General features: G+C 41.8%; 2 protein-coding genes across 2 annotated transcripts; one reads left to right on the top strand and one right to left on the bottom strand.

Annotated features, from left to right (window-relative positions):
• Positions 1–316: 316 nt before the first annotated feature.
• On the bottom strand, positions 317–8,702 carry yipf4 (Yip1 domain family, member 4). The gene is made up of 6 exons (XM_004573812.5): positions 8,448–8,702; positions 6,766–6,919; positions 6,009–6,180; positions 2,492–2,569; positions 2,291–2,404; positions 317–1,079 (listed from the first exon to the last, which is right to left on the bottom strand). The coding sequence occupies exons 1-6, from the start codon at positions 8,503–8,505 to the stop codon at positions 942–944; spliced, it is 714 nt and encodes a 237-aa protein (XP_004573869.1). The 5' UTR covers positions 8,506–8,702; the 3' UTR covers positions 317–941.
• Positions 8,703–9,527: 825 nt separating this feature from the next.
• exo1 (exonuclease 1) lies at positions 9,528–25,356 on the top strand. Its single transcript, XM_004573813.5, has 14 exons — positions 9,528–9,944; positions 10,874–11,064; positions 11,254–11,373; positions 14,699–14,822; positions 16,296–16,433; positions 16,594–16,806; positions 17,290–17,477; positions 17,599–17,701; positions 17,782–17,995; positions 18,631–18,817; positions 20,484–20,949; positions 21,110–21,199; positions 24,046–24,242; positions 25,146–25,356. The coding sequence occupies exons 2-14, from the start codon at positions 10,904–10,906 to the stop codon at positions 25,219–25,221; spliced, it is 2,277 nt and encodes a 758-aa protein (XP_004573870.3). The 5' UTR covers positions 9,528–9,944; positions 10,874–10,903; the 3' UTR covers positions 25,222–25,356.
• Positions 25,357–25,931: the final 575 nt, after the last annotated feature.

The following is a 25,931-nucleotide window of genomic DNA, read 5'->3' as shown; positions in this document are numbered from 1 at the left end:
ACTGACCTCAACAGCCTCCTTATATTCCTTTTTCCAGTTTTATGTTAGTCTCCTCACCACTTAGACCTTCATGGGGATGCAACATAATTGTTACTCTTGGCTTTCTCATTTTTTCTTCTTTTCTACAAACATTAGAAACCCAATTGTAAGTACAGTAGCACTGAATAAGAATACTGTCTTAGTGTGTTTGACCCTACATTTGCAAATGATTGTAAAATTTGTAGGCAAATCTAGTGCTGCAGTATAGATTACAGGACTGTTAAGTGTGACAAAGTTGGGTTTACTGTAAAGCAGTGATGAGTCATGAGACACCAGATGGTTTAGAGACAAATTACTCTACAAATTTACTGTATTATTGATCAAACAAGTATAGTCCTGTATAAAAAAAGACTCAGGGTTTAGAGAACAAGGCACCACATTTAGTAGACAATGGTTTATATCCTTCTGATTGACCCATTCCACCTGCTTCCACTGCTGAAATCTATAAATTAACATGTCTGTAAAAAGGGAAAAGCATAAATGAACATTTCTGGTAGAAAGCTACAGTGCACAACAATAAGGATCAGCACAAACATACATAAATATTTGGCACCATATTCCTCAGTGTGATTAAGCTTTTTAAAAATATGACATTAATATCCAGGCCTGGACTTATTTCTAGACTCAAGAACTACAGGTTTACGCAGGGCTCTGGAATCTGTATTGCACTGGTGATTGATAAGTCTGCATACCAAAGTTTAAGCAGCAAAAGCATACGCACTTTATTGACCAAAGACACAAGGGAAAAACTATATACATTAGTATATATTCCCAACTTCCCCAACATCTAGAATAACAGAGTTTTAAAAAAATCCTGGTTTTGTAGGTTTTTTGTTTTTTCCCCCCCACCCATGCTCCAGGGTAACTGTCCATGAAAAGGTCCACAGCTCCAGGTCATCCAATCACACTCCAGTATATAGTGACAGGAAGTAGATGTACAGTAGGAAAATGGGATATATGAGAAGGGGCTTCTTTGTTTTAAATTCATCTCCGACAAGCAGTGAAGCAGCACTGTATGCAGCCCAGAAAACTCCAAAAAGCTGAAAGATGAGAAGACATTCATTCAACATTAAGAGCAAACAGCCACAGGGTGAAAGAACTTCATTGCTTATCTAAAAGCTAAAATTATTAACAATTTTCTATCATGCTGTGGGTTAAGACTCATTAAAAGACAAGCTTGTCAAGAACATACTGGCTGGAGTGCACAATTACAGCAATGCTCTAATAATGCCATCCTGCTCTGACATGATAGAATTGACCCAGTTTGTGTCCCTGACTTTGCTTGCATACTGCATGAACCAAGCAGCGGATATTTTCCTTTAGAGTAAAGGAGTGAATTTGGAACCAGGGACTATGGAGGACTCAAACCATCAGAAATAACAAGGCTCTCTATTTTTTTTATTCATACATTTCTATCTGCTTCTCGTGAGGAGAAATGAGGAAACTGTCATAGGCGCATCAGTGTCTGTCACGTTTATGAAGCTCTGTCTCCATGTTCACACCAACATGTTTTTGGACTGTTTCGTCCACACTGAGACGGCGTTGTTGGTCAGGGAAAACGCTCTCCAAAGCTCAATCGGAGGCTCTCGAAAACTAACGCATTTTAGTCATGTGATGCAGTCATGTGACCAATTCAACTAAGATGGCGGACGGCATTACACAGCAGCCCTATTGAAGATTAATTCTGATTCTAATATCAGTTTGTACATGCTCCAGAAGACGCAATGTTTCCTCAGAGCAACTTTGTACTCGTGTTACTCGCAGCAACAACTCCACCTCATTGTCTATTTGAACAACTCGGTGCTTTTCCTCAGAAGGAATGGCAGAAGGAAATGACGCAGGTCGAATTGCCCTATGTTTCACGCATGCGCACTACAGGAAGGTAAGTGTTTTCAGTGTGGACGAACTCTCGGAAACGACTGAAAATGATAGTGTGGACGCAGAGTGTTTTCGAATTTATCAGTGTAGATGTAGCCTTTGACTACAGCCGTCCAGCCTCCGTTTCGGAGCGGGCCCTCTCACTTACTCTCTACAATGATCTGAACACCAGCTTACTAGACTAGACCAGCTCAGCACGTGTTTGAGCCGTCTCTGCTTCCTACAATCTTTACAAAATACCCATACATGCATAGCACTACCGATTTGCTGTCATAATCATGTTCTTTATTTACATCTTTCATTTTGCTGTAGCCTATGAGGCAGGTTGTAACAACATGAAAACATAAGACACTTGTTTATTAAAGTGACTCACTTTGACTAGTGTAGAAACCACCTCGAAGCCTCCAATCACTAAGAGCAGAGGGGCTATGACGATGAGAGGAAGAAGGGAATACCCAATCACTCCAAGGACCTGACCGTATGAAACCTGCTCAGGAGAACAAAAGCATTTCTTATCCTCTGTATGTACAAGTTAGAGTTAACTTCAAGTGCTGCAGGTGTCAGCTGGATTTACCTCCCCACCAAGAACGCGAGCCAGCAGGAAGATGGTTAGTGATCCAAATATCCAGATGGTGATGATCCAAGACACAACCTGTGAATGCAAAGAACAGGTTGGTGTTGACACTGAATTATGCCACAGTGAGTATAAAAGAGTATCCAGCTAGTACATTATACATATGTCTGACGCAGATGCATATAATGTAGAGGATGCAAAGTACTGTCTAGTGAAGCTGCATTTGTTGGTCTACACAAAAGGACGTGGTTGGTTCAAAGGAAAGGTTGTATTTAATCCGATTAATTAGCACAATGTACTCAAGTTTCCACTGGACACATTTTCAATCTGTCGTTTCCAAATGTCACTTGGCACAAACAAAATGCCGTGTTTTTCATCAGATATCTGTCAAGAAGCCAGATGGGACTAAATAAGAACTATAACCAACAGCATATACAAACTAAAATCAACTCATCCTCAATGCAAACTTTTATCTTTGTAATAAAATAAATCAACTGCACTAAGTTACAAGATCTTCTCTCACTCAAGCAACTCTGTACTCTGCTGGTGGAAAGAGGTACAAACAATGAACCTGAGTTGGTGTGTACCTGACATATTTCACCTTACCAAACAAAACCAGGTAATAGGCCTAACCGAATTCAGCAAACAGAGAAACAAAGCAGCCGATCATCACAGTCCTCTTCCACTGGGGAAATTCCCTCAACAATGAAACGTAACACAGGTCTGCAACCAAAAAACTGCATACGAGTGTTTCTTATAGATTTGTACTCGCTGAAACCGGGAAAAATATTTTTAAAATTCCTTCTCGTCGCGTTTTCTTGCAAAACTCATGTTTTTAGTTTAACTCAGCGTAGAATTTTTAAACTGAAATCTGAGTTAAAAACCATATCCCATAATGATTTCTTACATTAATGTAATATTTCTAAGAGCGAGACTCCAGAGAAATACAAACAGAAAATGGGAGGAAAGGGAAGCGTGTTGGGAGCATCAAAGAGAAGCTTTCACAGACAAGAGTAAACGTGTAGTGTTACATCTATCATGAACGAATCGTTTTTTGTTTCTTCGTTCAATCATAAGAAAAATGATGCATAGTTAATTGTAACAAAATATTGACTTGTTTCATCGCTGTTGTGCTTTTTTAAGACGTGTCCAAATTCATGGGCTGCATCCTCCTGAGGACCCGGCCTTCGCAGTCTACGTGGGCCGGGTCCTCAGGAGTCGGGTAGGCCGGAAGTAAACGGCCGAGAAATGGGACGGTCTCACCTTCAGATTAGCGTCACCGCTGTCTCTGTGGAGTTTAATAAACTCGCCGTCTGCTCCGTGCTATCTAAAATATAACAGGACACTGGCATAAACTCTCGACTATCTCACACTTCTGTTTAATCAGTTTTCTGTTTGATGTTTAGTCAGCTGTGTGAAAACCAAGGAGGAACCCACCCGAGGTATTAATAAAGTTTTATTTTATCTAATCTAATCTAATAATTTTAATCTCAGCCAAACTGACTGACTCACGAACAAATAAAACACTGAAAAAAGCCCAACAATAACATTTTTAGGTTGTCTAAGTGAATTATATATCACGTTTAACCTGAGTAGCAAAATCCGCGGTGATCTGTGCCGTTCTCGGCTGCATCAGTTACCCTCGAGCTCCCGGCTAGCTATCGAGCTGGTGGGTAGCAGACGCCTCCGAAAACATCGAAGCACTTTTGCAAATATGCGATATCTTGATAAACCGAGCAGATATTTGATGTTTACACAGCTACTTTCTCGCCTGACAATATGTTAAAAGTTTATTTTGTGACCCAGAAAGAATAATAAAACTTAGTAGCGGCCGCCATTGCTGAAAACTGGAGTTTGGCTGGGCCACGCTATGAATTCTGGGATATGGTGGGCCACGAAGGACACACCCGTCCCATCCTTCAAATGCGGTGAAAAGGAGGACGCATTTGTCGGCTGCATTTGGAGGAGTCTACACATTTGGACAGCCTTCGGCGCGTCGCTGTGACGTAATCGGTCTACAAATGCGGCCTCAGGAGGATCAGCCCATGAATTTGGACACGACCTTAATGTAAATTCTTTGTGTTTTGCAAAAAAACTGTTCATGATGGAGGGAGATCATGTTTGGATTCAGCACCCTACAAACATCAAATTTACCTAAAATATCCCACGCAGCTGAAAAAATATATAAATATTTTTTGCAGACCTGTGCAATCCGTCTTCATTTTCACAGACTCACTGCTTCCACTGCTCACCATAGGACTGGAGCTACTTTTGTTGTTCAGGAAGTAATCCTAGCTATTACAAGTCTGGGCGGTAGAAACGTTATATGGTAGAAACGATATGAATTTGGCCAACGGCAGAGATTTTGACTATACAGCTCTACCGCATGTTGATGATGTCATCAAGCTGCACCTGTTTTGATTGAAAGCATTGCAGTGGCTGCAAGCATGGAGCTTACACGTGGGGACTGCATTTATATAGCGCTTTACAATTCCACTATTCATTCACTGTCACATTCACACACTGGTGGAGGCAAACCACAGTTGTAGCTACAGCTGCCCTGGGGCAGCCCCTCTGGCCATCACCAGTAGGGTAAAGTGTCTTGCCCAAGGACACAATGACCAAGACAGACAGAGCTGGGGATCGAACCGGCAACCTTCCGGTTACAAGATGAGCTTCCCAACCCCCTGAACCACGGTCGACCGGTGCTCATAAAGAAGACCGGTGCAACGCATTTGGACCTGGTTTGGGTTTAAGCGGTCAGATGTTGAGCAGAAAAATAGCAAATTATGCCGGGGACATTGATAGCAAAGAGATGGAATACCAAGTCTGCATACCAAAGGTTTAAAAGGAAAGCCAAAAACTGTGCCCTCCACAAACACCAGTCAGTCAAGTGGCTCTAACACCAGCAGACCGATCTTTTCCAAGCCTGTTCCAAAGGCACATTTTCCACTTTATTTTAAACAACATAGAATTTTGTGTATTGGTATTTGGAAAAAGATCTTAAAAGTTATTTGAAAAGTTTTGCAATTTAAACATTTAAAAAAAAAGTTTTGCACAATAAATATGCTTAAATGGCATTCTATACTGTTCAGTTCAGACATATATACAGAAGAAAAGAATATGTTGTGATATATATCGTTACAGCAATGTGGATTTTGGGCCATATCGCCGAGCCCTAATTACAAGTAAAGGTTTTGAGTTACTGGAGGCTACTGGCTCCAGCAGAGACTGGAACCCACAGCCAATCCACACAGATCTCAAAGTGCTGTGCAGCCCAGTGCACTGGAGCTGTTTGATACGGCCAATGCTATTTTGGGCTTTAGTTCTTTTCTGGATTCAGTATGAAGCTACATGAAAGAAAAGCAGTAACATAATGAGCACTACTTCAACTCCTGTTTAACCCACAAACATTGGTTTCAAATGCCATCCAGGCAGGACAGATGATGATGGTCTTGCTGTAGTTTGAACATGTTTGAATGAAGCGACACAGCTGTGTTTCTTGTGTCCTCCTCACCCTGAACTGTCCATAGATGGAGATCATGGAGAAGAGCAGCACCACAGCCAGAGGGCCCCAGAAGTCTGGGTTGTCTCGAACCACCTGCCGGTTGTAACCCAGTGATGGCATTGGCATCAGCACACATCGAATCTTGTAATAGATGTCCTTTATATCAATGTCCAGCTCCTCCCTGTTCAAAAAGAAGCACAACAAGATGACATGATCATCACTGGTGTTAAAGTCAAGTCTAACCCAGTCAGTTTCAATGGTGAAGATCACAAAAACAGGATCTACAGATGTGCATGTGTTTTGAGCAAGCAGCACAAGGTGAACTGAACTGTTCAGAAGCAGTGGAACAATACAACTGTCCAGCCCTTCACCTTAAAGGGGATCTATTGTTTTATTCCTCTGATATACATCTTGTTCCAATAGTGCATGCTTGTATTGTGTACTCTGATGTCTGTGTTATTCCATAGAGCAGGAACATCTCTGTCACACTGCTCTGGGTTCGGGTAGAGAATAAGTTCCCCGTAAGTAATCCTACAGTTTCAACATCTCAGTACAATTATAAAAAAGCAGAAACATTTCACTACAAGTACTCCCAGTTATCTAAAAGAAGTCTACACAGTGCAGACTTGGATGACATTTTTTTGGGGGGAAAGATAACCCACTATATAAGTTTATTGTAAAGATTAGCCAAGTTGATGTGAGTCATAATACAACACACTTAAAGCACTATGGCTGTTCCTGCAAAATAAAACCACCATGCACTTACAGAAGAGGTTTGCTCTCTTCATTGTCCTCTTCCTCCACCTCCAGCAGCCAGCCGTAGCCTCGTTGTCTCAGGAAGGTGGTGGCATACGGGTCCTTCCCACTGTCACTGCCTATATTCAGTTTAACATCTGGAGTGCTGATGGTGCCGCTGAGTTCTGAGGATGACATATTTGTTTACATCGTGTAATGTGTGCTTTTAGACTGGCATGAATCCAGAAATACACACCGCAAGATGTATGACAAAACAGCTTTAAGTCCACTATAACCAGTTCTCACTCTCAATGCAGCCTTACCAAGCTGACCAATAATCGTCCCAATTAAAATTAGGATGTCAAAGTAAACATTAGTGGCAGCGCCACTCTAAACATAAAGAGTGAGACCGATGCAGGCAAAGGTTAAATCTTTTTTCTTTTTCTTTTTTTATAAGGAAGATATTCCAGCGCACTCGCCTGGCATGGTTAACAAGCCCCTGTCCAATCAGTGCAGTTACACACACAGGGGATGGGACTAGGAATCGAGAACCGGTTCCCAGGAGTTCAGTTCCTTGGAAATGTTAGTCTGTTTATCTATTGATCTTGCTTACTTGATTGGAATTTGCATGTCAGAGGAGGAAAATACCAGCACAGTGTACAGCATGGATATGGACTTTTATTTTACTTTTATTGCACAAAAGGGTGAGAGCGTGATGGTAAAATGGAAGATGCATCCAGGACAGAAACAGCTGCTTTATGCTAATCAGACAGCAAGCTAACTCTAAGTCAAGAACCTGAGTGAACTCTGACCCCAAGCAGCCAGACCCTGAACTTCAACAGGCAACAAACAGCCTCCATTGTTACCTTCTGTAACGTTTCTGTACAGCAGAATCACTGTGGGGCTTTGAAGCGTCTTTGTACTGGTTTTCATTTTGGTTTGCCGTTTTCAGCTTTGTGTTCATACCTAAATACTGTAGCCTCAGGTTTATATTGTTCAACGGCAATTATGAGACAATGTGCTCCACCCATTTTATAGAGTTACATAAAATAACATTATTTTCTCCTTTGAGTAATAAAGTAACGTACTGCGTTACTTTTTATCCAAAAAGGTATTGCGGCCTAAATCACTGATCGAAAATCACGTATGTGTGTTCAACCCGGATGACATATAGTGACTATGAAAGCCATAACATGTGACCCATTCACAGTAACCACTGTGGACGGATGAATTTGGATGAGAGTGAAATGTTTCATCCCAGATAAAAGTGACCACTTACAGCAAGCCTGTATTGACAAGCAGTGACTTTTCCCTTGACGTGGAAACAAAACCCTCCGCATCATAACAGCAGCAACCAGACCCTCACCCAGGAGAGACTCAGTCACTTACTCCATCACAGTTTAAGTAGTAACATTTAATTTCTGGTTTAGCCAGTAAACTTGGTACTCGGCAGCTACGTTCTCCACCAGCCACGTATCAGTGCTGAAGTTATTTAGCAAAGCTAAATGACAGACTGTCTACCTGTGAAATACTGTGTACCAATTACTCAGAAATGCAGAGTCAGCCCACAGCAAAGTGCTATTTCTTAGTGTGGATGGATCTACGCCTGGGTATCTAATCTAACTCGAGACAAAAAAATAAACGACGTGAGCAGGTACGAGGCTAGCTCTTTTCAGGCCTGCTAGCTGCGTAGCTCTGCTAGCGATAGCCTACCTTCAGCCTCGGTCGAAGACACGAACGTGAAATCTCCGTTGGTGGGAGAGAACTGCATGTTTCAGTTTCTATTACTGCCACACGCCTTGGCTCCACAGAAATTGCATTTAGTGACACGTTAATAAAGCTGTCATTGGTCACAACTCTTCAGTGAAGTTCAACTACCGCATCTTGTTTTCTTTCCGACGTTGTGCGCTTGGACGTAAGCAGGAAGTGCAGATGATGCTAGAAAAGAGTACACGTCTTGTGATGCATTCATGTCTAATCATGATGGTCGGAAACTATCAGAAAATCTTTGTTAAGTTCAGTGTGCGGAATATATGCAGGGGTGGAGGGAAGGGGATCCACAAAAATAATTCAGGAACCACACGTGGTCTTTTATACTCTAAAGCCTGGTGGAGTATTTATGTCAATTTAACAAATTATAGATTAATTATAATTTCAGCTAAACGTCAGAACTTGACAACAGCCTTTAATAAAATGTTGCTTTTTTGTTTTTGAGTATTTTGTTGATGAAGTTAATGTACGCCATATTCTCAGTCTAACGTTTTCCTCTGCAGACACATGTGATGGGTACAAACTGTTAAATATCCCCCTTAATACCCCTTAAATCCTGTTCGTACTGTACTGTGTCGTTAAGTGCTTAATGATATTAGGGCTACGAAAATCCATCAGAACAAAATGTTGTTAATTTGAAAAAAATGAACAGTGCCCCAAGTACTGCAAAGCCTGAGTGTATTTTGTGCAAAGTAGAGTTCAGTGTGTTTTGAGGGTATTTAAAGCCAGGTCATAGATCATAGGCTCTCATCTACATCCAGCCGAGTGTGATCTGCTCACACTTGCCTGCAGTGCACATTTTTACGTGATTCTTTTTCAGCTTGGTATGGGAGATATTTTGCTACCAGATATATTATTATTATTATTATTATCTTTATTTAACCAGGAGATTTCATTCTTAAGATAGCAAATGAATTTACACATACATTTTGGTTTAAGAAAGAAAGCAAAATTCACAGATGCATTTGAACATGTCTTCTTCGCTTTTGCCAATGACTGTTTTCTACAGTTGGACTTTTGGATCCAGCCTCTAGTGGCCCTTTGGAGGAACTGCAGTATTACAGGAGGTTAGCACACTGTACCGGCGTACTTCGTTTCGCAAAGAGGCGGGTAAACAGTGTAACGGGACAGAAACATGGAGCCAATGGCATGTCGTCGAATCTCTGGTGGTGTTCCCACAGCCGCGACTAATGTGGAAGATTTGAGTTGCACCCACATCAACGAGATACGGGTCGTTACAGCAGCCCTATGGACACGACGTAGCGTCACGCCGGTGATGTTTTGAAGCACACTCCCTTTTCTATTACGTTCCCTGCCTCTTAGTGACTCTAGCCAATAGCAACATCTCCTACTGAAATACTTCTTTTGGCGCTAAAACCAAACTCCCTCTAGTTTTCTGTCGTCGAGGGCTCTGTTGGTGTCGCTAATTTCGAGAAAAAGGTAAGTTTAACTTTTAACCTTTAGTCGAATTACGTTAAACTGCTTTTGCGTGTTCTCGTCTGAGGAGAAATGTACACTGACATCAGTTGTAGAGCCAAGAAACTGACCAGCTACCTTTTAAACGACATACGATAACAAGGCGTTTCCAGTGTGATTTTCATCTGTTGAGCGCATTCAAAGCAGAAACGTCTGCGCTGACTTATCGTTGTTATTGTTACGGAGCGGGAATCGAGCAGCTCACGTGCAAATTATCAGACAAACATGAATAATTCACACGTGCTCATGAATGAACTGATAGGTAAATATAGGAATGTGTTAACGCCGCTGAACGCTGTTTACCACTGCATACGTTTATATTTACACGATACAAGTGTGACAACTTTATAGCTAAAGCTAGTTTAAAAAAAATAAAACAACGTGTGGCATTTAGATCTAAATCCGGTTTACTGTGCATGTGGCTTTAACATTAGCAAAAGGAAAGTAAATCTGAAGCCTTCAAACAATTCTTAAGTGAAATAGAAGGTAGCAAAATATTAGTCACTGTAGGTTTGGAGGATATTTTTGGTTGCATTGATATATCTGCTGAGTATGGGTAGAATCCAGTGGGCCTGTTGACTGACACTGACAGATGGCTGATTTTGTTTTATTTTTTATTTTTTAATCTGTAGTGTCCCGTCAGTCTTACACTGTCAAAATGTCATGGAAAAATGGAGCGCTGTAAAGAAAGCAAACAGAATTATCAACAAGCAAATCCGTATCGGCCCAGGATTTTGGAATTGATGCATCAGAAGAAACCTCCATTTGTGACATAGTGCTGTTAAACCTGTATTTAGTCCACAAAGTCCATTTTAGTTGAAGGTGTCCACGCTAGATGCACCCTCTCTGAAGGTGTTCTTTATCCCTTACTGATGATGATTTCTCATGTTCAGAATCGGCGTGACACCGATCACTGGCTCAAAATGGGAATCTCTGGACTGCTGCAGTTCATCAAAGATGCAGCAGAGCCCGTCAATGTGAAAAAATACAAAGGCCAGACGGTAGCTGTGGACACCTACTGTTGGCTGCATAAAGGAGCTTTCTCGTGTGCTGAGAAACTTGCTAAAGGAGAACCGACTGACCAGTAAGCAGTTGTGTTATTTTCAATCAATTAAAACGACCCTGTTGTTGTAGGGTCTTTATCTGTTGTTATGATTTGGCACAATGCAAATAAAACCAAAGTGAACTAAAGGTGTTCTGAATGAGGCTGTTTTCTGATTAGGAATGGCCTAAAGTCTAGAACTGACAGTGGTGTTGAATTTGCCCCATCCAGGTATGTGTGGTACTGCATGAAATTTGTGGACATGCTCTTGACCTTCAGTGTTAAGCCCATACTGGTGTTTGATGGACGCAATCTGCCTTCAAAACAGGAGGTGGAAAAGGCTCGCAGAGAGTGAGTATTTACTTTTGTTTGCTTCTCGCTGTAAACATATACATTTGAACAAGTTTAACCTAAAGTGAGAACAATCACAGCTCTTGGGATCCTGATAGTTTCTGAGGAATTTGCGATGCATCCAGATAGAAAGAAACCAAAACAGTACACTTCTGAGTGACTTATGTATGTATGTATGTATGTATGTATATATATGTATATATTGTACTATTCTTAGTTAGTGTATTGTCTGTCTTGTCTTAATGTTGGTTTAAAATGGAGCACTGTAACAAAAAATAATTTCCCCCAGGGATCAATAAAGTATTCTGATTCATTACAAAGGCTGGGCTTTTAAAGAAGAAAGAACACATAGGAGCAGTCTTACTGAGAGCAACACAAAATGATGTTTTCATGTTTAAGACACTCGAAAGAGCGTCAGTTTTGTGACTGCATGAGATATTTTTGCGTCTGATCTTAAGTCATATGTAGGAGTTTCTCTTACGGAAGGATGTGTTCAAAATTTATCATGCAAACCTGATTTTTGGGTTGTAGTTAGGGCTGCCACAAACGATTATTTTGATAGTCGACTAGTCACCGATTATTTATGCGATTAGTCGACTAATCAGATCATCATCCACTGGACGTAAAACTACAGCTTATTGCACCAGCAGCATCTGCTCTTATATAACTATCATTAGCTTTCAGCTTTAAGTGTTTGTGCTAACTAAAAATAAAGACAAGATGATAGTTTATTCAATTTTAATGAAATTTGCAGATTGTTTCGGTGAAGTTTAATAAACTCCTTGCTATCTAAAATATAACAGGACACCGGAGTAAATTCTCCAGCATCTCACACTTCTGATAATCAGCTGTCTGCTTGATGTTTATTCAGCTGTGTAAAAACTATAACTTTAATCTCAGACAAACCGATTTACTCAGGAACAAAAAACACTGAAAAAAAGCCAAACAATAACATTTTAAGTTATCTAAGTGACTCATATATCATGTTTAACCTGAGTAGCGAAAGACGGCGGTGGGTTTGAAAACGATTTGCCGGGAGTCCGGTGTTCTCACGGCTCTAGTTAGCCTTGCCCCCGCCTAGCTAACGAGCTAGTGGGTAACAGACGTCTCCGAAAACGTCGGAGCGCTTTTGAAAATATGCGGTGTCCTGATAAACTGAGCAGATATTTGAGGTTTACACAGCTACATTCTCGGCTGAAAATATGTTAAACGTTTATTTTGTGACCCAGAAAGAATAATAAGAGTAATATTAAAACTAACTAGCTGCCGCCATTGTTGGAAACTGAGCTGGGCCGCGCTATGAATTCTGGGACACAGCTGCTGCTGCTTCTTCTTCTTCTTCTTCTTCTTCGGGGTTTAACGGCAGCTGGCATCCTTGTACATGCAGTGCTGCCATCTTCTGTTTCAGTCCGTTATTACACTCTTAAATCCTGCTACTGATTCCTGCGTCTTTCAGGATCTTACAAAGCTTCAAACGACGCGTCGACTATTAAATCAGTCGTCGACGATTTTGATAGTCGACAAATCGTGGCAGCCCTAGTTGTAGTGTGGTATTTATAGCAAATTGCACTAAAAAAGCATGCCTGATGCGTTTGTGATAATTGCTTCTAGGAATGATTATTTAGAAAGGAGTACTGCGTGACTGACAGTTTGAGTGAGTGGCTCAAAGCTGTGGGCACAACACCGTGGTTCTTTCCTAAAACTCGGCCTTTAGTCGTCATGTTGGCTAACTTTTTGCCACGGTTGCACTGGTGCGCCTGGTTTTTTTTTTTTTTTTGTGGTTTATTTTTTCTTTGGGTTTATACAAAATTTTCAACTGCGTTGCTTAACACCGCAGTTTTACTTGTGCTGGAAGTGCTTCACTGAGTTGAAATGTAAACTTAAACATCTCAAGATATATGAAATAAAAATTAAATCTAAATTGGAAGGACCTCAAAGTGTCCCACAGTTTTCAAACATCTCAGTACCTGAGCAGCTCGATATCTATGGACTCTCCTCCATTGCAGTCACGTGCCCCTCAGATGGCCAACTCCTGTAATTTTGCCCCCTTTTTTCTTCTTCTTCTTTCTTTTTTCCCAGTGTGTCAGCAATGACACCATAAACATGGCGCACGCGACATCATTACTGTACGTGGGTTTACGTTCAAGCCATTTTTCTTGTGAAGAATTATTTCAGACTTGAAGTTGGTGAACAGAACATCTTCTTTGGAAACATCGTAGGTAATGTTAACCATAATCATCATGTCGGCCTCCTGACGGCCTGTTTGCTGCTGAAAGGCCGTGGGGAGCGGGGACACTGGGCAGTGCATTTATTGCAGCATATGTGTTTTCTGGATACACTGTGCTTTTTCAGCGTTTCAATTGGAAACTTATTAGCACCAGTCACAAATGCAGTATTGTCAGCCATGGTCTCTCCACACTCACCACAGAAAATGCAGTGCATCATGTTGTCAGCTTTACTGTATCTTAGCCGGGGAAAGTGGACAAGCCGCTCTCTTCCAAATGTATACACTACCCCCTTTTACTCTCAGTGGGCGCAGTCCATCATATGTGGCTCATTATCTGATGCAGTCTCTGGACCAGTGTTGGACATAAGCTGAGAGGTCGATGGCTCCGTGTCATGAATTTCAGACGGATCAGGCCTTAATGAAAAGGTTATCGAGTGTTCTTTTCATCTTTTCTCCTTCCCCACAGCTACATCCGCCTCTGGGCCTAGGCTGCTCACCTCTCTCTATCCGCCTGCACTTTCAAACGTACTCCACCCTTGACTGTTTGTGATTGGTTTCGATCAGGGGTCCCCAATCCCAGTCCACGAGGGCCGGTGTCCCTGCAGGTTTTAGATGTGTCCTTGATCCATCACAGCTGATTTAAATGGCTAAATTACCTCCTCAACATGTCCTGAAGTTCTCCAGACGCCTGGTAATGAACTAATCATGTGATTCAGGTGTGTTGACCCAGGGTGAGATCTAAAACCTGCAGGGACACCGGCCCTCGTGGACTGGGATTGGGGACCCCTGGTTTAGATCATGATATGGGAATAATGTGTTTGTTGACCACACGGAGACTTTCAGAGTTTCTGTGAAGGTTCCCGAGCAATGAGCACACATCCCCATCACAAACAAATACTTTAACTTCATGAAGCAAAAGATGTCCAAAACCACATCCTTGACGAGGGAGCTGAGCTGTGCCTGTGACTGTCCTAATTTTTTCTTTCCTGCTAACAGTGACACCACAGCATCGTATCGTATGGTTTCAAATCATGACTGTCACTTCCTTCCACCTCACGTTGTATGCCCTCAGTTTGATTTCACTTCTGTACTTTTCAGACGCAGAGAAACCAACCTACAAAAAGGGAGACAGCTGCTACGTGAGGGCAAACTGTCCGAGGCCAGAGAGTGTTTTAACCGCTGTGTTAACATCACCCCGGCTATGGCTCATAACCTGATTAAGGTGGGGTTCTTCTTCTTATTCGATCGACCTATGAGCGCTCACACGCGACGTATGAAGTGCTTCTGGTAATCACTGTCACCTATCGTGTTAACTTGTTCTGTGACAGCGGGGGTGTTTGATGCATGCCTTTAATCTTAAACCCACATTCACACAAATGCATTTTCACTTGACGCCGTCTTTGTCTGGATTAGCATTTGAGCCCATGCTCTCTGCATTTTAAGCTTCTTTCCTCTTTCTTTCTTGTGCCTCTTATCTATTTCTGGTGTTTCTACTTACTAGGGCTGTGCGATATGACCAAGATTTTAAATCTTGATATAAGATATTTATCGTCCTGACAACAATATCATTATAACAAATATATATCGCAACAAATTCACATTTTCTGTGAAATTCTGTGAATCTCGGGGAACTTGGCTTGTGTGAAGTGTTTTCAGCTGGGCGTCGTGTAGCTCTTTTTGCTTCTCATCTGTAAACTCTCGCCGTCCTCCGTCACGTGATACTTGCGTAGGTGGTAGAAGAGGTTGTTGTGCTTGAGTCTGCGGTGGGGACCAGTTTGTGCCTTAATCTGCATAGTGCAGTTTTCTGGTCCGTGTCAGACTTCTCATAACCAAACCACGTCCATGAGGTAGCCCCTCATTTAGGAATAAGGTCCTCGATGTGTTTTGACTGGTCCTTCTATTTGTTATCACTTCAGTTTATTTTGAAAAACCTCAACAGGATCTTCAGCTTTATTGTGAAAGGTTTATGTGGGGGGGAAAAAAACAAGCAGACGGCGAAGCCCCAGGCTGGGGTTACTGTCGTTGTTGCTAACGACAAAGCTAAAATCTTGTCTGTCCGCAGTGCGGTTATTTTAACTATAAGAGAACGACAGAACTTTAAGAAATGAATATAACCATGAAAACATGAAAACATTACCGTAAACACCATGAAACAAACGATAGATGTTTTCATGTCATCATCCGATATATCGTTATATCAAACAACCCTACTACTTATTTTTTACCTGATATAGTTACATTGTTACTTTGCGTTATTTTGATATCATATTTGCTCTATCCTGCTGTATCCTACAATTCTTATTGTATGTTGTTGTATGCCTTTATTCCTGTGTTTCTCTTGCTGCACTGAGCATGTGCATGACAAAAGAATTTCCCTCGGGATAAATAAAGTTCTTATCTTATGTACTGCACGTGCTTCTGTAAATGGGAAATGAATGGTTTGTTGCTTAATTAGCAATAAAATCTATACTTTCTGTGGAGAAAGTTAGGTATCACAAAGTGACCGAGTCAATCACAAAGTGACCGAGTCATCCTCTCACAAAAAGTCTCCATCTTTGCTTGTTTATGCATAAACACTCCAAAAAAACCTTAGTGGTCTAAAACTGTTTGCATGTGCAGAAAATACTAAAATGCGTTTACAAAAATTGTCATGTAAAGGTGAAGAAAGGCTTGTTTTGGTGTGTTCTTGGACCAGGCTGCAAGGGCGAGAGGCGTGGACTGTGTTGTGGCTCCGTATGAAGCTGATGCTCAGCTGGCTTACCTCAGTAAATCTGGTTTGGCCCAGGCGGTCATCACAGAGGACTCTGACTTGCTGGCATTTGGGTGCAAAAAGGTATCTAAACTCAGGAGGTGCATTTCCAGCTGCATGCATGCAACACCATATGTCAGTGAAGAATGAATTTATTTTAAACCTAGTGTAATCTCTAATTAGCAGGAGCAAACAGCACTGTGTTAAAGATGAATCTGTCTCTTTTTTTTCTTTTCATTCACAGGTTATTCTAAAGATGGACAAGCAGGGCAATGGCCTGGAGATAGACCAAAGCAACCTCGGCCGCTGCCGATCCTTGGGGAATGTTTTCACTGAGGAAAAGTTCCGCTACATGTGCATCCTCTCTGGCTGTGACTATCTTGCCTCTCTGCATGGCATCGGTCTGGGCAAAGCCTGCAAGCTGCTGCAGCTTGCCAAAGACCCTGATATACTGAGGGTAGGACAGGCCAAAACCACGAAGTCATCAATTTAGATATTTTATTGATCATGGTGTCTGCTTGGTCATTTGCAGTATATACAATAATCCTACTTATAAGAAAATCACGTGTTAAATGTCGGCTGTCTTTTCTTGTCCCTCACAGCTAAGTAGCTGTGGCACATGGCTGTCGGAGAGCAGAGCTTTCTTCCTGTTAGAAGGACGTCTTTGCTTCCTGCTAAGTGCTTGCCTCTTCAAGGAGGTTGTGTGATTGCCGGGGTTTCATTTTTCGTCTTTAGCTTATACTATAAAGTGCCTCGAGGCAATTGTTCTGACTCTTGCGAGTTAGAAATAAAATATATAAACAAAATTGAATTGAAAATGAAATGAACCCTGTCCACCCCACCCCTAAGATGCCGTAGTTGTTATTCTATACACGCTCTTAATTAGTGACAATGACAGTTATTTTGATCACGTCTGATCGACTGCTCATCTTCCTGTCAGGTAATCAGAAAGATGGGCCAGTACCTGAAGATGAGTCTCGTCGTTCCCGAGCAGTACATCGAGGGATTTGTCAGAGCCAATAACACCTTTCTCTATCAGCTGGTTTTTGATCCCGTCAGGAGGAAGGTCGTGCCCCTCAACCCATACCCAGAGCACATTGACCCAGCCACGCTGAGCTATGCTGGACTGTATCCTCGTGTCCTGTAGCACATCTGCTCTTATCTCCACTCGTGTTTGATTTAGCGAGGTGACTTGAGTAAGTTGCCTGCCTTGGCCTGTCCAGTATTTTGTCCTTGATGTTAAATTCAGTCATTTAGGGGATGATAAGGGCTTGCAAATGGCCTTGGGAAACCTTGACATCAACAGCATGGAGAGGATCGATGACTTCAGCCCAGACAAACCTATTCCACAGGTACTGGATCATGGTCAGTCAAAGGTGTTAAAATAAAGTGTTATTTTTAATATAGAACAACTTTCCAAACCTCATTTCAGCAATGCAAAAGCCGCAGTCACAGCTGGAACTACTCACCGGCCTCCACAGGGCCGAGTATATGGAGCAGAGGCTTTACGCCAGCCACCGCGGCACCTGCCCGGCCCCCAACCTCTCCAGACAGGCCTCCCTCCACCAGGGGGAAGAAGAGAGTCATCAACCTGGATGGCCTGAGGATACCCTGCAGAGAGCTGCAGGTGAAGAGGCCCGGAGAGGGTGAGATCGTCCTGCTGTGCTTATGTTGTGTAGTGGAATGTAACGAAGTACAAATCTGTTCTGTATCTACGTTTCATGCCTCTGTTTATTTACCGTGTTTCAGTATGTGAAGCATAGCTGAAACAATTAGCACGAAGATATTTTCATGTAGAAATACTAAACATTACACTATTGAGCTACATTAAACCGTGCAGCTTTGCTGATATCCATGTTAATGTTGTACATTTATTTTGCAGGTAATTGATTTGTTTGGACAGTTTTGTTGACACGAAGCCTGAAGTTGGTTTAGTTTGGCAGATTTCAACATCCACTAGGAAACTAGTACACAGACCTAGATAAAATATTATCCGCCCTTTCTAGATAGAGGTAGAATTAACAATGGCTTTCAGAGAGGTGGGAAGCTAGATGTACGGCTTAACAAGAAAAATGCAAATCAGGAAAATTAGCAGCCGGTGCATGTTGAACTCAGAGTAGTTGTGACTTCTTGAAATTTAGATTCAGAGAAGGACAAAAACATACAAAAGAGGAAATTAAACAATGGGTCATCATTTAATGGTTGCAGCTTCACAAGATTTTATTTGGTTTTTTTTTGGGGGGGTTTTTTTTTTTATTTTGTTATCTGTACTCTCTTGTAGACTCAAGTATATCGGACCAGGATGTGCTGCAGGAGTACTCTTCATCCAGCCCAAAGCGCTCCAGGTCAGACCAGCCAGCAGACAAGCCCACAGTCACAAGCCTGCCCCGGTCACGCAACATATTTGCCACTGTCCTGCAGAGGAGGAACCAGGAAGCTGAGGAGGATGGTCAGGTCACACGCAGCAGGTAACACTAGCCCGATTCTGACACTAACTGAAAGGACTCGATGCACAGACTGAACAATGTTTATTTGCAGTGTTGTCCAACATTTTTACTAGAGGTGGGAATCACCAAACATCCCACGATACGATATTATCACAATACTTAACGCACGATACGATATTATTGCAATTTTTAAAAATATTTTGCGATATTCAGATTCTGTCCATAAAGGTAAACTTTATCAATATTTATTTATCTAATAACAAAGTCTCGCACTCAGTCTTTCTCTCATTTCAGTTTTATTGTTGACAAACTGAACGGTTTGTATTACAGTCTAGTCCAACTTAACTGAAACCATCTGGTACAATTACAGCTATTCTGAACTATGCAATATGAAAACTATGCAGCCCCTGCAGCAACTGAAGAATTTGAAAGTAAATTAAAACAAAATATAATTTTGCATTAAATAAAAGTTTTAAACTTAATTAAAATAAAACATGTCTTAAATTAAAATCAGTAAACTGTCTTGTTTATTGCTGCCATAAAAAACAGTTAAACACATTTGGACAGCGTCAGGATTCTTGCTCAGAAAAAGGATCAACATGCTCTGAAGTCAGAGCAAAACCTTTTTTGTAACAAAATATCGATTTCTGCCGTCCCTGCATCGATACATTATTAGCAAACAAAATATCACGATACTACACAGTATCGATTTTTCCCCCCACCCCTAATTCTTAGTACACGTAGTTTTCCAGCTGCTTCCTGCTGCCCAGCACACACCACACAGCTCTTTGGTCAGGTCATGGAGGCATTAAGACACTGATGCTTGGTCCTGGCAGGGGCCTCCTGAAGTCCAGCTAGAAATGCTATATATACACACACACGTGTGTATTGATTGCAATGTATATTCTGTTGTATTAAGAGTTGGTCTTGACTCTTTGACACAACACCAGGGCAGCACTGCTGATAACACTTGTGCCTCTGCAGATCTTCATCCTAACAGGTTATGAAGTCATAACCAAATGTGATAATGCTATGTCAGCAGTGTGTTTCTTTTCAGTTACAAAATAGGATATTATTAGACTTTTGCACAAGTGAGATGTAGGCTGTGAGTTTAATCACACAGGCCAGTAGAGGGACTCGGCTGACATGGATTTTAGTTGTAGATAAATGAAGGTAGAAGCACAACATTGGACCCTTATTGAACACAGATGTGTGGAAAATAATTCCTCTCTTTGTCAGTGACAGAATCGGTAAGGTAGAGACTTGGTTCATATCAGGGTAGGCTGAAAGTTCTGTGAGATACTAAAATTCATCAGAACATGTTATTATTCAAGACAGCAAAAAGGAAGTAGGATAATAATATGATGCTGCAGCTCTTGCTTCTGATTAATGCCTCAAATTAGTGGAAAGAAAATCTATTTTGAAGCTCAGAAATAAACTATGAACTGAATAAAATATGTGCTTGACACATTCAGTGTGATGAAGGTGATACTTAATAATGTTTGAGTCATTTTGGTCCTTTTGAAATTTGAGACAAATGAAATTGGCACCCTGTCCTAAAGCTTTTAAATATTGCTTTAAACCAAGCACTGTAACTCAACCAAAAAATGCTCCAATAATATTTGTTCACCATCCCCCTCACTTTTAATGTGCAGTTATTTAAACCTGACCGTCTTCCCACGTGTAGATTCTTCAGCAGTTCCACAGCCACTCAGAAGTCCTCACCCAGCATTCAGAACTGTGACGCTGAGAGTTCAGATGGCCCGTCTCTGGAAACCACCAAGCCATCTCCATCACCCAGTACCACCAGTTCAGCCAGTCGTGGCCTCAGCCTATTTCGCTGGTCAGACGGCCCGTCAACTGAACAATCTAGCACGCCATTGTCCACCTCAAGCTTGTCTGCGCTGCAGCAGTTCCAGTATAAAAAGGAAAGCTGTTCATCTCCACCAAAGGTCACCAGACCCTCTGGAGATTCGGTTCTACCAGAGCCCTTCTCCCAGGACAGAAAATCAGAGAAGGATGAGCTCTCAGACTCCCCTCCCTCCCAGGACAGCGCTTATTTCTCCCAGTCACAGCCCTACCTCACTTCCTACCATAAAGAGGAAGCCCCCACCTACAGCTTCTCCTCCTCCTACCAGGAGGATGCTGCTTCGGTAAGTTGGTGTAAATCTCCCCGTTTTACAAATGCTGTTTGTCCCTTGTGGTTGGGTCAGCGTCATCACAGTTTCATTTCTGTTGAGTAGTTGCATAGAAAGGTTTTTTTCTGGTTTCACAGCTTTGTTTTTCTGTGTCTGACTTTGTCTGCTTCCTTAGGAAAGTAATTCAAGCAAAGATTCAGAGATAGAGCACAGTCCCACACACTCAGCAGAAGCAGAGGTGAAACCTGGCATGCCGAGAACTAAGGTGAGTTTGAACCAGAATCCAGCGTTGTGCAGGCTTTGTGTTTAATCACAGCTGAATGCACTCTTAGTTTGTTCAACACCGTCCAACACAGGGTTTTTCTTATGTGTCGATTGGCACGTTTGTTATAAACTGGGCGATAAAATGTTTAAATTGTTGTTTGTTGGTGACAACAAAGTGTTGATTGAAGTCGGTGAATGTTTTCACAGATGGCACAAAAGGCCAATAACAATGAGAGTCAGCCATACACACCAGTACATTAGGAGTGTGTGAGATACAAGAGAAGATGAAACAAATGTCTTACGAAATAAGACAGCCCAAAGCTAACTGCTGAGAAGACTGTTAAACACACACGTCTGAAGGATTTGTGGAGAGGTTTTGGCTATTTAAAGTCAAACACAGAGTACTACACTAAACTGCCTCATGTTTCCACAAAGGAAGTTACCACCACAAATCTGTATAATCTGAAACTGTGCCATTCTTGCACAGTTGACGGTTCATCTGCACAATGCAATGTGCGTGCTTTGCATTGTCCCATACAGCTTGTCCCGTAGCAATAAGACACAGTTATACCAAAGATGCAACAGCCCAAAGGTCACAGACAAATCCATTTTTTCTGACAATCTTGTGAATGCAACAACTCGACAAGAACCTAATGTCGGACTTTCATACCAAAGGTGCATCTGCGAAAAATCTCGATCGAGTTTGAATCCCACTGACCGTGACCTCAGGTCAAAATCAGAGGTTTTCTGAAAACGTGACTGCATTGAGACCGGGGTGACGTAGGATTTTGAAATTCGTACCATACTTACATCTACTAGGAGGGTGAGGGGCAGCACGGTTTCATTTTTTGTTCATCTGTTTGTGGGATTCCCCGAGAATTCAAATGAATCCATGCAACTAGAGCAGGGCAATATGACCAAAAATATTTATCACCATATACATTTGAAAATTTGCGATAACGATATAACTGAGGATATAATTGGCACGAGACAAAATAGTTTACAACTCCTCAACTTTATTAGTGCAAAAAACATCAATGTATTTTCACTGAAACAAGCAGCTGTTTTTTATCTGCATTAAAGTTATATAAAAACGTAACAGTGCAAATGCAAATTCCTCACTGACAGTTTAACCAAAAGGCATTTCCAGTGGAAACTGGCCGACACATCCTCAGCATAACCATGTATAATATCCACAAAACTTAAAAAGAGCTTATACACACACAGTACGGTAACATTATGTTGAAGCACAGTACGTATCACTCCGCGAGGCTCCGCCTACGATAGCCATAATGCTCCGACAATCCATCAAGCGGTGCGGCTTCGTAGCTCAGCAAAGTCGTACTGAAACATTTGACAGATTTTCGAGCGCCGTGCACATAAAATCGTCTCGAGGTCAGTAAACACAACCAGAGTTCATACATAAGGCACACGGGATTATAAGGGGCTCTGTCGACTGTCAGAAAAATCAAAGGATTGATTTTAAGTGCGCCGTATTTTCCAAACAACACGGTAATAACGACGGCCCGCTAGCATGCGCTACCAAAAATAGTGCTTTGTTGTGTATCTGACGGATGAAAGCTAAACCAGTTCCACACCAGTGAAGCTGCAGCATTTTACAAACCAGTTCAGGTTCATGGTTTCATTCAACGATCCGCTTTCACTCTTCTCATTCTCCGCCATGCTTTTTCTGCCATGTGCGTATGAAAACAAAGGCGGTATTACCATAAAAGGTGTGATATGGCCCAGCCCTACATGCAACAACAAAAAAGTGATAAGGTATCGATTTTTCTTCTAGGTTTTATTTTGTATTAATACCTACATTATTTATTTGGACCGAGGAATTGGTCTTCCATTTGGTTTGCATTCTTCTGTAACACCTGGAGCTTTTGACTGGTCAGTTACAGAAGGGGAAATAAGTTGCATATCATTGAGTGACATAAGCGCTTGATTACAACCCAGCAGGAAGTCTGGCTCACACACATTGCATGATCTCAGCTTGTGGCATGTATATACAGCACAACTGTCCACAGAAACAATCTCACCATTAGTGGCCCTCAGTGTGGAAGGTCTTTCCTCACAGGCTGAAGATGATCATGAGAACGGTGATGGGCCAATCAAAACCTAGACTACAATGTTGTTAAGGAGCTTGTTAACCTGAAGGGAGCTGGGACCACAACACAGTTGTTGGCACACAGTGAATATCTAAACGATTCAGAGAAGGCTTGAAGGAAACTGCTACAGTCAGATGAAACCATAATAGAGATTGACAGACCACGTGACTTTCAACAGTGGTTGATACAGTGGTGTACAGTAAATGTTTCTGGACTGCCTGCCGGTCTGACAGCTGCATCCATGCCCACACGCACAGTTTATAGATTTTATTCTACTCTTTACTATTTCTAAATTGTATTGATCCAAGACATTACCACGGTCTTTGCTCTTACATAATGAAAGAATGACTGTAAAAATGCTCAACTCTAACTGGGATTTCAGTGTGCATGAAAACCTGAACTGTGCAGAATAATCCTCTCCGCTCTGAGCTCGACATTGACTGATTCATTATGTCAGTCACCAGGTGTTGTCACCTGAAATGGCTCTGAACTATGTTGCAGTCCAATGACTGGTTTGCTCCAACGCTATTCTTGTTGTCATCAGTCTTTCATATTGTCTGTGAAAACATGGACAGCATGAATCTCACAGATGGGGAAACAAAGGCAGTGTTGCCATGACATGTGTAACTGCAGTTTCCTTACATATTAGGACGCCATGTTTTAAACCAAAAAGAAGCCCCTACCTCTTCACCTTTGTTTTCTGTCTCTTCATGCACATGGTCTCTCTTTCCAGGTTTCAGGTCTGCCAAAACCAAAGACCAGCAGCCAGAGTCAAACAGCAAGAGTGCAAACACTGGGTCCAGCGAGGGTCAGCGGACTGAGGAAAAGGTCTTTGAATCTGGGCAAGAAATTCCCCTCAGTGAATAATGAAAACAACCCTGGTGTCCAGGCCACCATCAGCAGCCTCTGGAGGAACTTCAGCTTTAAAAAGTAATTAGGAGAAATACTTCAGTGTCGAAGTCACAACAATCATAGTCCATCACCACGGCCATCAATGGTTCTGAGCTTAAGCATGTAAAACACAAGCTGGTAGTACTGACCTTCCAGAAAATCCACGTTAGCTTTAAAGATTCAATATATACAATTGTTATTTTATCTTTTGTACTGAGCGGTGCTTATTAACTCAAAGCCTGAAATCGGCACAGGAGCCATGATGTGAGATACACTTTAATTAGACCCACACGTGGGACAGCAGAAAGTGGACAGTGACAAGTTACAGCAGCAAAAATGAGGAAACGCAATGGAATAAGAGCAACATGCCATAAATAGAATAAAACAAATAAATCAAATAAAAAAATGTAAGTCAGGTAAAAGTGTGAACTGGAGTTGAACCACTGCTGCAGTGAGCCAGAAACAGCCAACAAGTGTGGTTAGTGTTACAAATGAAATCCAAACAGACGCTTTTTGTCTTTGTAGACCTTTTCTGGCCTTACTGACTACTCAAAGAAAACTGTAGGCTCCTTTTAACCAAACACTGCTTTCAGTACACTTCGAGCATGTTATCTACCTCCATTGTTACCAGGTTTATCTTGTTCTGTCAAATCAAAAGTTAATTAACGAACAGTTTGTCAGAAATGATTCAGTCGCTTCAAAGCCATCCAAGGTTTTTAAGGTGTCGAGCAGCACCAGTAACTATTCCAGCTTTTCCTCCTGTTGTTACTCAGAGAATATTTCTGAGGTCACATTGTTCACATTGTTAAAAGATGCTGTCAAAAGGAAACTGGGAGCATTTGTAGCTCATAGCTTCTCAGCAACATAGACATGGTATGCCTGTGATGAGTACAGTATTATTTAATTGAAGAGCTGTAAACTCTTCTACTCTTGTGTTTTCAGAGAAGCCCAGAAGATGACTGGCTGTCAGAAAAAAGAGCCCATGTCTCCAGTTAAAGACAATGTGCTGGCCAGCTGAACGTCAGCACACGACTGCATGTTTCACTCGGTGCTGAATGCTCGGCGGAGCGAGGCTTTTAAACATACCGTGTATGTACCTGTATTTACTGTAGAGTTTTAAATAAAGAAAGCGTCTCCCTCTGTGTAGTCTGGAGTTTTCTGACATGCCTCCCCTTCTTTACTCTTACCTGCCTTCAGCACTACAAGCACGTCACATATTAAGGTGACATGCTTTTAAAAATTGTGGCAAGCGTAGTTTTGTAAGTGCTGAAATGCACAACACGCAAGCTGAGGAATGTGGCATTAAAACTGCTGGCTGCTCAGGTACACTCACACTGCACAGGTTAGCAGTGTAACATTAGCTGTGAATGGTCAAACTTTGTCTTAAGTGTGTCTTTTTGTATAGAGGAACCCTTGAACCATGTCTCTAGCTCAGGGGTGTCCAACTCCAGGCTTCGAGGGCCGCTGTCCTGCAGGTTTTAGACGTGTCCAGCTGATTTAAACGGCTAAATGACCTCCTCAACATGTCCTGAAGTTCTGCAGAGGCCTGCTAATGAACTATTCAGGTGTGCTGACCCAGGGTGAGATCTAAAACCTGCAGGGCACGGCCCTCGAGGCCTGGAGTTGTACGCCCCTGCCTAAGCCCATTGTTGGTGATTTTGCTGGTGGTTTTCATTTGTCTGTATGTGAGAGCAGTTTATGTATGATTTACTTTTTTTTTTCCTTCCA

Source organism: Maylandia zebra, linkage group LG13 (assembly GCF_041146795.1).
Source record: "Maylandia zebra isolate NMK-2024a linkage group LG13, Mzebra_GT3a, whole genome shotgun sequence".
NCBI lineage: Eukaryota > Metazoa > Chordata > Actinopteri > Cichliformes > Cichlidae > Maylandia > Maylandia zebra.
Note: the sequence above shows the minus strand (reverse complement) of the source record. Positions and strands in the feature narration are given on the sequence as shown.

Bases quoted from the DNA above. Each gene is read 5' to 3' on its own strand.
- yipf4 (XM_004573812.5), bottom strand. From the start codon at position 8,505: ATGCAGTTCTCTCCCACCAACGGAGATTTCACGTTCGTGTCTTCGACC. The intron at 6,920-8,447 runs GTAGGCTATCGC...TGTCATCCTCAG, and splicing joins GTCTTCGACCGAGGCTGAAG to AACTCAGCGGCACCATCAGC. The intron at 2,570-6,008 runs GTGAGGAGGACA...TTGCATTCACAG, and splicing joins CCATCTATGGACAGTTCAGG to GTTGTGTCTTGGATCATCAC.
- exo1 (XM_004573813.5), top strand. From the start codon at position 10,904: ATGGGAATCTCTGGACTGCTGCAGTTCATCAAAGATGCAGCAGAGCCC. The intron at 11,065-11,253 runs GTAAGCAGTTGT...TGCCCCATCCAG, and splicing joins AAAGGAGAACCGACTGACCA to GTATGTGTGGTACTGCATGA. The intron at 17,702-17,781 runs GTACTGGATCAT...ACCTCATTTCAG, and splicing joins CAGACAAACCTATTCCACAG to CAATGCAAAAGCCGCAGTCA.